Genomic DNA, 13,482 nt, shown 5'->3' on the forward strand with positions numbered 1-13,482 from the left:
TTCCTTAAATAAGGGCTGTAATAAATGACCTGATTCTAGAAACTTGATTTGAGAGGCAGCTCTTTCAGTATGACTGGTATATACCTTTTAAGTTTCCTCCCAGTCAATTAAACTCATTCAGCTCTCCTCATCTATATCTCTTTACCCTTCCCTGACCTGCAGAGATTGAATATTTCCTCAGATACATCAATAAAAAAGCTTAATGGTATGGAGAAGCCAAAGTTGATCCAAGAGCATGAAGAGTTATGAAGAGTGTGAACTATTAATGGTTTGATGAATTACAGAATGAGAAGCAGTTCCCAGTAACAGTAATCAGAAATGCAGATTTAAGGTGATTGGCTAAAGAAGTTGAGCCTGCAAGAGAAATCTGTTGGTTATAGCCAGCTGACATGATCTGGAATGCAGCGACTGAATGAGTGGTGGAAGCAGGCTTGGAATATATTTCAAACAAATTGAGCATAACTTTCCAGAGACAGAATTTGAAAGACCATGGCATAAGATCAAGTTCTGGGTCCAACTGAAGAGCTGTACAAAAGTGCAGGCATGGATATCATGAGCTTATTCTGAGTTGTAACACCCAATGATTCCACAGTACTCATGCCTGTCATCTTGTTCAACTGCATCACCTCCATAAGGTTCCCCATTCCTAACACTGCCAATGTGAAAAGATTTCTGTAAAACTGTTTATCTGATCTCGAATCATTGTAGGTTTTCCCACATTGATTTTTTTTCCAGATTCATCATATCAAAATTCTTTTTTTTTCTTTTCACCTTCCTTTTCCAATGAAAAATATCCAAAGCTACTCAACCTCCAAGCTGCATCTTTCCAATTTGTGTAATATATTATCAATTATACAGAAATAAAATTAACAGTGCAGTATTTGTTTTCTGTAAGGAAATCACAATAGAACACAATGCTCCAGGTGTAGTCTAATCAATATAGGTGTCCATTAGTCTCATGAGACCATGGATTTGCACCTTGGAAAGTTTCCAGGGTGCAGGCCTGGGCAAGGTTGTATGGAAGACCAGCAGTTGCCCATGCTGCAAGTCTCCCTTCTCCATGCTACCGATGTTGTCCAAGGGAAGGGCATTAGGACCCATACAGCTTGGCACTGGTGTCGTCGCAGAGCAATGTGTGGTTAAGTGCCTTGCTCAAGGACACATACGCTGCCTCAGCCAAGGCTCGAACTAGCAACCTTCAAATCACTAGACGAACGCCTTAACCACTTGGCCACGGATTTATATTATATCAATATAAATCCAATAATACTGATGGTTTGATGATTCAGACCAGCATATTGTTCTATAACTAATTCTTTAAGTGCTCAATTTTCAGAGCTCAACATATCAGTGCTAAAGCAGTTCCTGATGACTGAGTCAATCACGAGGGGTGATTGATAAGTTCGTGGCCTAAGGTAGAAGGAGTCAATTTTAGAAAACCTAGCACATTTATTTTTCAACAGTCCCCTCCTACATGTACACACTTAGTCCAGCGGTGTGGAGCATACGGATCCCTTCTTTGTAGAAGTGGGCCACAGCAGGGGTGATTGATAAGTTCATGGCCTGAGGTAGTGTCATGGTCCGGTTCGAAGTCCGCATTCCGGTTCACGGTCTGGTCCGCAGTCTCCAGACTCCGGGTCTTCCAGCTGTCCTTGGTTTTGGTTGGACTTAACCATAAGCACTTGATGCTCATCTTGGAGCTGGGAATATAAGTGGCCCTGGGATCGAGTGTGGTTGTCTTGTCAGTCTCCCCTTGCAGTAACCCACCCGTGGAAGGCTAGTGCAGTCATCGAGATATGAATTTGGCTGTTCCATAGCCCGCTGAGGTGACTGGCTGCCTCGAGTCTTGGAGCCACCCCGGACTTAGCTCCCTTCCTGTCCCTTGCCTCCGTCAGGTAAACCAGGCCATTTGCCGTTACCCTGCGGTTAGTTCTGTCCTTCCTGTCCCTTACCTCCGTCGGGTAAGCCAGGCCGTTTGTCATTACCCTGCAGTTGGGTCTATCCCTCCCTGTCCTTGCCTCTGTGGGGTGGAGTCCTGCATCCTGCCCAGGAGTTGCCTCTAAGTACCCTTGCCCCATCATGTCCTCGTTGAGCCTCCAGGAACCCGAGCCTCGCCTCGTCTTCACCCATTCTCCGGGAACCTGAGCCTTACCACGTTTCGCCTGATCTTGCAACTTTGAGCCCGAGTCAAGACCCAGGTTTTGGGTCCTTGTCCAGTCTCTGGCTCGGAGTCCACACCCATGCTCCTAGTTCCAAGTTCCATGTCCTGGTTCCGCTATCCTAGTCAAGTCCTAGCCCAGGCCCTGTATCCTTGTCTCGTCCAGGGCTTATGTCATGTCCAGTGTCCTTTCTTCCCCACTTCCTCTGCTTCTTTGTCACGCTTAGTTATGTTCCTAGTGCTTCAGTGTCTGTGTCTTGCATTTGGGTCTGTTCCCAACGTTCCCACTATGACAGAACAGTCCAGCCAGACTTGGACCCAGAGACACGGACACTGTCGTCTACCTCCCATCACCCTGGATTCCCTCCTGATTGTTTACATCCACCCCCTCCACACCTGCCTAAGTCATCCTTAGTCCTGGAGAGCTTCTTCGGTCACCCAGAGGCTCCCACAGAAGGGGTGGGGGGTGGGGGGCTGCTGTCATGGTCTGGTCCAAAGTCCGCATTCCGGTTCACAGTCTGGTCCGCAGTCTCCGGACTCCAAGTCTTCTGGCTATCCCTTGTTTTGGTTGGACTTAACCATAAGCACCTGATCAAGTGTGGTTGTGGGGTTGTCTCGTCTGTCTCCCCTTGGAGCAATCCACCGGTGGAAGGTTAGTGCAGTCATCGAGATATGGATTTGGCTGTTCCGTAGCCCACTGAGGTTACCGGCCGCCTCGAGTTTTGGAGCCACCCTAGACCTAGCTCCCTTTCTGTCCTTTGCCTCCATCGGGTAAGCCAGGCTGTTTGCCGTTACCCTGCGGTTGGTTCTGGCCCTTGTTGTCCCTTGCCTCTGTCAGGTAAACCAGGCCATTTGCCGTTACCCTGCAGTTGGTTCTGGCCCTTGCCTCCATTGTGTAAGCCAGGCAGTTTGCCATTATCCTGCAGTTGGGTCTATCCCCCCCCTGTCCTTGCTTCCGCGGGGTGGAGTCCCACATCCTGCCCAGGAGTTGCCTCTAAGTACCCTTGTCTAGCCTCCAGGAACCCCAGCCTCGCCACATCTTTGCCTGGTTTTGGGGTCCGAGCCTGAGTCAAGACCAGGTTCTGGGTCCTTGTCCAGTCTCTGGCTCGGAGTCCACGTCCAGGCTCCTAGTTCATAGTTCCTTGTCCGGGTTCCCTGTTTCTTGTCCATGACCTAGCCCAGGTCCTGCATCCTAGTCCTGTTCCTAGTACTTCAGTGTCTGTGTCTTGCATTTGGGTCCATTCTCAGTGCCTCCCACTATGACAGGTAGAAGGAGATGAGTTACTAACTTCAAACTTTCTGCATTATCACTCAGAGTTGAACTGCACGTGCATGTAACGAGAGCGTCTTGGACCTCCAGATGGTCCACAGCAGGGGTGATTGATAAGTTCATGGTCTTAGGTAGAACGAGATGAGTTATACAGCTCTTGTTACATGCATGTGTTGTTCAACTCTTTGAGTGAAAATGCAGAAAGTTTGAAGTTAATAACTCATCTCCTTCTGCCTTAGGCCACAAACTTATCAATCACACCTACTGTGGATTCCACTTTCTGGAGGTCCAAGATGCTGACTTCTACAAGGAAGGGATCTGTATGCTCCATGTCTGCTGGACTAAGCGTGTAAATGTAGGAAAAATAAATGTGCTAGGTTTTCTAAAATTGACTCCTTCTACCTTAGGCCACGAACTTAACAATCACCCCTCGCATAATTGTACTGTTAGTGTCTACTTATGTTATGTGAAACTATTGTTACTAACAGGATAAAGATTAATTAAATGAAATATATTAAAATACTTACTCTTTGTTAACTAAGAGAACTTGTTTTACACTTACCAGGTGGACACCTCTCTGTTACCGACACTCCATGTTTATTCTGAGCTAGGCACGAAACACAAAAGCTTGCTGTTGTTTCCAGTTTCAGTGTACTAACTGTATGAGTGCCATTGAATTCTGACTTTATACTGACCCTGGGATCAGTGAGATTTATACTATCGTCACTGATCTTCCATGTGATGACGGCAGGCGGACTCGCCTCGGCAATGCACTTGTACAGAAGTTCCTGGCTGATTGTGACTTTATCTGGTTTGTCTGCAAAATAAAATTAAAACTATTGCTTAGAAAGATTGAAGTGTGGTCTTAGTGTGCTCATAGTCTAATTTAGTCCTGACTGTGCAGGTATGAATCTCATTATAATTTTGAATGTTTGTTGAAGATTAACTAATCTCATTCGGGACTTGCTGATGTTCCCTCCAAAGCTCTGGATTAAATAAGCAATCAAAATGCAGATAAGGTTTCATTTCTAATTATGCTTATTTATCTGCACAGATACATACAGCATTTGTTTGCTTATCTGAACTGCATCTGTCACTGTGTCTGAGTGAAATGCGTATGTGTGTAATATACTCACTTTCTTAGAGTCAGCCTGAAAGGGTCAGATATAAATGACTGAAACTGGCATAAAATGGGACATTCCCCAGTCATATCTATATAATTTTTCCTTCCAAATACTTTTCTTCAACATGGAGATCAGAAAAAACCCAAATACTCACATTGCACATTAATTTCTACTTCTGAAGACAAACTCCCTCCTAAGTAATTTGTAGCCATGCAGTTGTAGAATCCAGAATTCTTCCTTGTAATTTTTTGGAATAATATATTGCTGCTTTCGATATTCAATATCTCTGTTTTGTTTGAGGAATGGTCCTTTTTGTACCAGGTATAGTTAGCTTCAGGAAAACTGTTCCCAACACACACAAGTGTAACACAGTCACCTTCTTTTATTTCCTCCTGTGTTGCATTCACAAGAAGGGCAGTGTCTTTTGGAGGATCTGAATGTACAAGAAACAATTGTGGTCAATGACTTTTGAATGACATGAAACATTTCAGGACAGTAAATACAGGGTACCTGCTGATAAATTACAATTTTGAAACAAAAATAGAAGATACTGGAAATATTCAGCGGGCCAAAAGATTCTCCAGAGGGAGAAATAAAGTTGATGTTTCAGACTGATGAAATTTTATTTATTCATTTATTGACATAACGTGCAGAATAGACCCTTCTGGCCCTTTGAGCCACGCCCACCCAGCAATGCCCCCGATTTAACTGTAGTCCAAGCATGGGGTGATTTACAATGACCAATTTACCTACCAAATGGTATGTTTTGGATTATGGGAGGAAACGGGGGCACCAAGAGGAAACCCACACAGTCATGGAGAGAACGTACAACTCCCTACAGGCAACGATTGGAATTGAACCTGGGTCAGGTCGCCTGCACTGTAAAACATTGTGTTACCCACTACACTACTGTGTCGCCCATCAGAACAGAATGTTCACCCAAGACTAATGTAATAACTCTCTCTACTAAAGCTGTCTGATCCATAGAGTATTTCCAACACTTCATTTACCTGGTAACTATTGGAATGACAACGTAGTGGGGAATGGGAGATGTCGGTTCCTTTACAGTTAATCGCCACAATTGTAATAGATGCCAGGTATCTTCTTTCTCTAGATTCCACTGATTCAACTGTCTTTAGGAGCAGCAATCTAAGTATGCATACTGTGCAAGGAATACACCATGTGTAAGGAATACATTGTATGTATATAGTGCAAGGGATACGCTGTATTTATACAGTGCAAAAGATACACTGGATGCACCTATTGCAAGGTATATATATTATAGGTGTATTTACGCATAATATTAGTATCAGTTTTAGAAAAAAATTGCTATTATAGTGTTAATCCATTCACTTGCTTAAATTACCATTACAGTTATATCACCTAGTGTGGGCATGTGACCAAGTGGTTAAGGCGTTGGACTAGCTACCTGAAGGTCGTGAGTTCGAGCCCCAGCCGAGGCAATGTGTTGTGTCCTTGAGCGAGGCACTTAATCACACATTGCTCTGCGATGACACTGGTGCCAAACTGTGTGGGTCCTAATGCCCTTCCCTTGGACAACATTGGTGTCATGGAGAGGGGAGACTTGCAGCATGGGCAACTGCTGATCTTCCATACAACCTTGCCCAGGCCTGCGCCCTGGAGAGTGAAGACTTTCCAGATGCAGATCCATGGTCTCGCAAGACTAACGGATGCTATATCACCTACAGCTGGAAAGTAAATTGTTGCTAATAAATACTACCTGTAGGGGAAAAATTCTACTGCACATTTATGCACATAATAACAATTTTTGTACACCAAGATTACAACTGCGTTTAATCTTGTACACTCTCTTAAGTAAGAGAACTAAGCTTGTTTTATGGGAAACCCAGTACCTAGAGATACTGAGCTAAGAATTGCCCGTTCATGGACAAAATGATGTGGAGTCACAGTGCCATAATGAACAGAAATAGCCCCTTAGGCCCATTGAGTTCACAATAAAATTCAAACACCCATTTACACACATCCAACACTAATCCCCTTCTATTCTCTCCGCATTCCCCTTGACTCCTCACCAAGGTTCTGCCACTCATCTGCACTCTAGGGGGAAATTACAATGACCAGACCTGAAAATCCAGCTCCAGCCCCAAACTCTTTGGGCTGTGGGAGGAAGCCTGAACATGTCAGAGAAACTGAGGCACTCACTCCCCCCAGGGAGCATCAGAGCTCGTGCCTGGTCACAGTCCGTACTAACTAATTAACTAATTGCGCTGCTATGCTCTTATTGCTGTTGCTTTCCATTGCGATTAAAGATAACTCATCTACACACTCCAGATAAGTGTCCTCCCTGCTTATCCATTGCCGTTCAGCCTGCTGATGTATTACGCCATTCTGTTATAACCTAAATATCTGCTGCATCAACTCAGAGGGCTGAACAGTATCTGCACGTGAGAGGGGGTAGGGCAATTCTCTTTATCCTCCCCACAACCCCACAATTCCCACAGGCGTTGCCCAACTCATTGACTTCCTCCGGCAGATTGTTATTTCAACAGAATATCCCAAGTTCCAGCATCTGCAGCCATTCTGTTTTCTCTTGTGTAATTCATTGGCTTCCCTCGGTCCATCTAGGCAAGCATCTGCAGTTCGTTAGGCATGCTCGCTTTTTTCTTATTTATCTCCAAATTCTTTGAATGCTTTTGTCTATGCATCTTACCTATGAATCCCATCTCCTGCTGGATCTTAAAACCTTTTCTATTTTCACCTTCCTGAATCTGTGGCACTTGAATATTATAAAAGGATTGCTGTCCTCTTCTTTGATTGTGACATCCTCATCTCTCTCCTCATAAGAGTATTGATTCCTCAATCATTACAGACTGCTACTACCTACATTACCTCCCCCATCCTCCAAATTCCAATAATTCCTTCAAAGTACTATCCTCATGACCATAATGACAAAGCCTCCAAAAAATCATTCTCTCCAAAAGAATTTCCGCCTTTAATGCAGTCCAGAAAAATCACTCTTTGACAACAGTCCTAATTCTGTGATTCATTTTCTAGTTTGATTTGATAATGCCCCTGTGAGGTACTGTGTGATGTCCTGCTGTATCAAGATGGTAGTTCCTGGGATTGGATATTTGTGCAAGCAGGAGACACGAAGAGGCCTCAGGGCCAGTGAATCAGCAGAACCTGGAGTCTGGAGTCCATCATCAGCTATTCTGGGGGTCAATGCCAATAATAAAAGCCCAAAGGTAGACCAGAAGTCTGAAAGTTGAAGCCTGATGGCCAAACACTGGGGACTAAATGCTGGAGCCCTGCACTGGAGTTGGAGGACTGTCTGCATATGTGCGTAGGTGGGAGGGAGGAAGGGGCTTGTTTTGCTGCAGTTGTTTTTTCCTTGTTGTGTTCTGTGTTGTTTTGCCAAGCATGGTGGGTGCCAGAAAGTGCGAGGACACATGCAGTCTGCCCCAGTGCATTTTTTGGTGTGTTGGTTGTTAACACAAATGACACATTTCATTGCATGTTAACATGTACATTTGATAAATAAATTTGAATCTGCAGTATCAGCAAACATGAGCCTTCATCAACATGCCTAGATCTACTCTGATCACTCCAGCCTCTTCACTTTACCATAGGGACATGATGATGGAATTTTATTCTCCCTTAGTTTTGACAAATTTTGAATTAGCATTCCCGTTTGGGTCAAAATACCACAATACTCTTAAACTGACTCTCAGTTACATATCTACTTTGACCCTCTTTTCAGTTATAACATGGCTGAAGTAATTATTTCATGTCTGTACAACAGGAGCAAATGGTTCACCGACTGGTTTACTTTGGAGACGTAAGAAACTGGAATCTGGAGCAAAACACGAACTACTGGAAGAACTCAGAGTGTCAAGCAGCATATGCTGAGGCAACGGGATGCTGACTTTTTGGGTTGAGACTGTTGTGACTGTGATCTAGGTTACTGGAGAGATACTAAAACTGGTGAAAAAGAGATCTTTATTCAGCACAACAAGCAGACATCATTCTGAACACAAAATAATCCGCAGATGCTGTGATCAAAGCAACACTTTCAGTACGCTGGATGAACTCAGCAGGTCGGGCAGCATCAGTTAGAAATGATGAGTCGACGTTTCGGGCTGAAACCCTTCATCAGGACTGAAGAATGAGAGATGGGGAAGGATCTGAAGAATGCTTGTAGCTTCAGTTGAAAGACCAGTAATTTGAAAGACAAAGGGGTGGGGGAGGGGAAGCATTGACATCATAGCCCTGAAAACAATGGGTAGTAGAAGAAGGATGCGGAACCATGAGGGAGCTGGGGGAGGAGGTAGAGTGAAATAGGGATAGAGGAAGGGAGGGGGAGGGAATTACCAGAAGTTGGAGAATTCTATGTTCATACCAAGGGGCTGGAGACTACCTAGATGGTATATGAGGTGTTGCTCCTCCAACCTGAGTTTAGCCTCATCATGGCAGTAGAGAAGGCCTCTATTTCATCTCCTCCATTTCCCACACTTCGGCCCTCACCCCATCCTCCCCCAACCACAACAGGGACAGAGTTCCCCTTGTTCTTACCTACCACCCCACCAGCTTCCGGATCCAGCACATTATCCTCCGCAACTTCCGCCACCTTCAACAGGACCCCACCACGAAGCACATCTTTCCCTCTTCACCCCTCTCCGCTTTCCGCAGGGATCGGTCCCTCCGTGTCTCCCTTATCTGCACGTCCATCCCCACTGATCTCCCACCCGGCACTTATCCCTGTAAGCGTAAGTGCTACACCTGTCCCTACACCTCATCTCTTGCAACCATTCAGGGCCCCAAACAGCCCTTCCAGGTGAGACAGCAGTTCATGTGAGTCTGTTGGGGTCACCTGTTGCATCCAGTGCTCCCAGTGTGGCCTCCTGTACATCGGTGAAACCCGATGCAGATTGGGGACCGCTTCGTCAAGCACCTCCACTTCTTCCACCACAACAGACAGGATCTCCTGGTAGCCACTCACTTCAACTCTGCTTTCCATTCCCATTCAGATATGTCCATACATGGCCTCCTCTACTGCTATGATGAGGCTAAACTCGGGTTGGAGGAGCAACACCTCATATACCGTCTAGGTAGTCTCCAGTCCCTTGGAATGAACATAGAATTCTCCAACTTCCGGTAATTCCTTCCCCCTCCCTTCCTCTATCCCTATTTCACTCTACCTCTTCTCCCAGCTCCCTCATGGTTCCGCCTCCTTCTTCTACCACCCATTGTTTTCAGGGCTATGATGTCAATGCTTCCCCTCCCCCACCCCTTTGTCTTTCAAATTACTGGTCTTTCAACTGAAGCTACAAGCATTCATCAAATCCTTCTCCATCTTTCATTCTTCAGTCCTGACGAGGGGTTCCGGCCCGAAACGTCGACTTATCGTTTCTAACTGATGCTGTACGACTGCTGAGTTCATCCACCAGACATCGTTCTGAAATGCTCTCTGTAGAGGCTCACAAACCCGAAGGTACATCACAATTTTATACCCTTCAGATCAGAGGTAACGGTAGCTGATATAATACATTTTTAATAGAGTTCAATGCAATGACATTGTTTTCTTCAATATTATGGGTTGACAATGCTTCCTTTGAATTGCTTATCTACAGTGACAGTCACCTGTTTAAACACCTTTGTCACAAAGTAATTCAGATAAATAGTGGAAAAGCTTATGAGACTCAGAGACTACCCCGACCATTAATGTTGGGTGTCTGGCAGGAATCCCAGACACCCAACATTACTGGTCGGGGCAGTCTCTGAGTACACAAATATTATAAGTACAGAAAAACCTTTGAATATCTATATCTGTGACCATGTTTGATATGCTCAGTGTCAACCTCTGTCTGGTCTGCCAGCTTGAACCCAGTAACAATGGTGCCATGTTGCCTGATTTGATACAAGACAATTAACACAACTTAATGTTTTAACATTTGGCTCTTGCATTTTCAATCTCTTAGTGTGTGGAACAGCCTGTGCTGCATTGTTCGTTCAGTGGTTTGCTCTTTTGTTCCTGAATATTACTTTTGAAGGTTGACTAATAAGCACTAATTAGTCTCACACTTAATAGCAATTAACCTGGGCAAGTGGTTCTCCTTTGATGTAAACTGCACATTTATAAACATCAGACAATACTCAAGTATAGACATATTGGAATCACAAAATAACCTAAACATCAAAATTATCTGGAGATCATTTACCCTTTCTAGCTGTTCCCACATTCAATTTGAGAAAGGCCAATCCTATATCATATCCTTCATGTTCTTGCTCTCTCCCTGTACAACATTTTCTGTATGGTGTTTGTAGACACAAGAATTTCTATTGAAACAAATAGATAGTTGATGTTTCTGGCCGAGACAATTCTTCAGAACCCTTCTGACTTGAAGAAGAATCTCGGCCCGAAACGTTAATTATTTATTCATTTCCATTAATGCTGCCTGACCTCCTGAGTTCCTCCAGCATTTTATATGTGTTGCTTTGGATTTCCAGCATCTACAGACTTTCTCATGTTTAAGAATTACTATTGTATGGTTGTAAACAACAAATCATGTGAGTTATATCACACAGAATACTTATAGTAGGTAGGAGTGAAATTCCACTTGAGTATCCAAAGCATACCATATGCAGGTGTTGCCTTCTGAAGGTAATATCAACATAAACCATCTGATTGTTTAAACAGAAATTATCCGGTGCTGCCCATAACACTGAGCACTTAATTCAACATCCTTCCTGTATTTACAAGGGGAACAACTGCATGTGAATATAAAATACACCACCAGCATGCACAAGGTCAGTTTTTCGATATATAATTCATTCCTTCTAGATTTAAGGAAGTTATAAAAACACACATAAGGCACTGACTTCAGTTGTAGCCTAAACTACAGTGAGCTCAACAGGACACAACTATTACACTTCATGTTGTTACAAGATGTGATGTACAATATAAGGGTATTGCCATTTGTTCAGCTGATGTTAATTTTTTCTATTGATTAAGATTGATCTGTAATTCTCAGTCAGAAAGTATAAAGTCTACATTGGGAAATTACAAACGAGAGAAAATCTGCAGGTGCTAGGAAATTACAGTTGCTTACCTTGGGTGAGAGAACATCTTAAATAATACATTAAGAAATTTACTGAAGTTACTTAAATCTAAGTTAAAACCATTGAACTACAAAGAAAAGCTGATGAAGGGTTTTGGCCTGAAATGTCAGCTGATCACTCTTTTCCATAGATACTGCCTGGCCTGCTGAGTTCCACCAGTGTTTTGTGTGTTACAAGGAAAAGCAGGTATGTCTAAAATATAAAGAATTGCTACACCCTTGAAGTTTTAAGCCAAGCTATATTTTGTGTTGCCACCACAGAAGAATGCCAGCAAACTGAAATAATTTACATTAAAGCAATCATGCACCAGGAGACACTTGTAAAATAGTGAATTCAGAAGCAGGTGTGATAAAGCACAATCTGCTGGAAATGTGTTTTCTCAGAGCTGGAGACTGAAACAAAGAGGATCTGTGTGCTGTATCTATACACCTGTATATTGTAAACACATTCTCGTCCGACTGGACAAGAGTGGTGGCTTGAGTTAACTTTGTGATTGACTGGGGAACTTGATACAAAACAGTACAGTCTAGCAAAGTGCTTTGTGTCTTAGTCATAGGGAAGTGAAACGCTGAGTAAGATTGGCAAGAGATGACCTATAAACAAAAGATGTATGCCTAACTACAACAACAAACAAGAGAAAATCTGCAGATGCTGGAAATCCAAGCAACATGCACAAAATGCTGGAGGAACTCAGCAGGCCAGGCAGCATCGATGAGAAAGAGTAAACAGTCAACGCTTTGGGCATTGGGACTGAAGAAGATAAAAAGATGAGGAGTGAAAGTTAGAAGGTGTGGGAGGGGAGGAAGAAGCACAAAATGATATCTACAACATCTAAAAAATTATCTGAAACTTAAGTTTTCATACCACTGAATTTCTAGGCTGCTACCTACATATTCAGGATAAACCATTGCATTTTTACATTCAACACAATACTGTACCACATTTAGAGAACAGAAACAACAACACAGTCATACACAACACCCCAATAAACCTCAAGGTGCACCACTGAGATTAAAACAAAACCTCCCACTGCACTTACCAGAGTTACACCTGCAAGATGGTATTAAATATGCCACTAAGAAACATCAAAGAGATGACCACCAGCTTATAGTCAATACACCACATGTGGATACTAAAGATATCAAGGTAGATTTTGAATAAAAATAACGATCAACTAAATAAAATAAAGACTACCATGTCTAGTCACACACATGTCGATGCATATACATGTACAACAAACTTCAAGGGTCACAATTTAGTATCTGAGTACAATACTTATTCTGCAGTACACTTGACGCTATTTCACTCAATCTATGCTACATGGATACTACTGCGTGTACGTGCAGAGTGCCAATGCCAACAGGTACCTGTGGTACCTGTACATTAAAAGACGTCACTCAGGTCAAAGTGTACTGTTGCATGCTTATTCATAGAACGCCACCTGTAACTGAAGGCAAAGCCATTGAACTCAACGCCTTCTATGCAAGCTTTGAAAAGGAGAACACAACTACAGCTAGGAAGATCCTTGCTGCACCTGATGACCCTGTGATCTCTGTCTCAGAGACCGATGGTAGACTGTCTTTAAAGAGAGTGAACCTTCGCAAGGCAGAAGGTCCCAATGGAGTACCTGGTAAGGCTCTGAAAACCTGTGCCAACCAACTAGCAGGAGTATTCAAGGACATTTTCAACCTCTCACTGCTATGGGCAGAAGTTCCCACTTGCTTCAAAAGGCAACAATTATACCAGTGACAAAGAAGAATAATGTGGTCTGCCTTAATGACTATCACCCAGTAGCACTCACATTAGCAATGATGAAATGCTTTGAGAGG

At 43.5% G+C, this 13,482-nt stretch overlaps 1 protein-coding gene across 1 annotated transcript in view; it reads right to left on the reverse strand.

The window, feature by feature from the left end:
- The window catches only part of LOC134349915 (hemicentin-2-like), a 149,473-nt gene that overhangs the window by 115,307 nt on the left and 20,684 nt on the right, over positions 1-13,482 (reverse strand). The window contains exons 5-6 of the mRNA XM_063054873.1: positions 4,707-4,985; positions 3,991-4,245 (exon numbers count right to left, since the gene is read on the reverse strand). Coding sequence (XP_062910943.1) covers positions 3,991-4,245; positions 4,707-4,985 — 534 coding nt within the window. The remainder of the gene's footprint in view (positions 1-3,990; positions 4,246-4,706; positions 4,986-13,482) is intronic.

This window comes from Mobula hypostoma, chromosome 7 (assembly GCF_963921235.1).
Source record: "Mobula hypostoma chromosome 7, sMobHyp1.1, whole genome shotgun sequence".
Taxonomy (NCBI): domain Eukaryota; kingdom Metazoa; phylum Chordata; class Chondrichthyes; order Myliobatiformes; family Myliobatidae; genus Mobula; species Mobula hypostoma.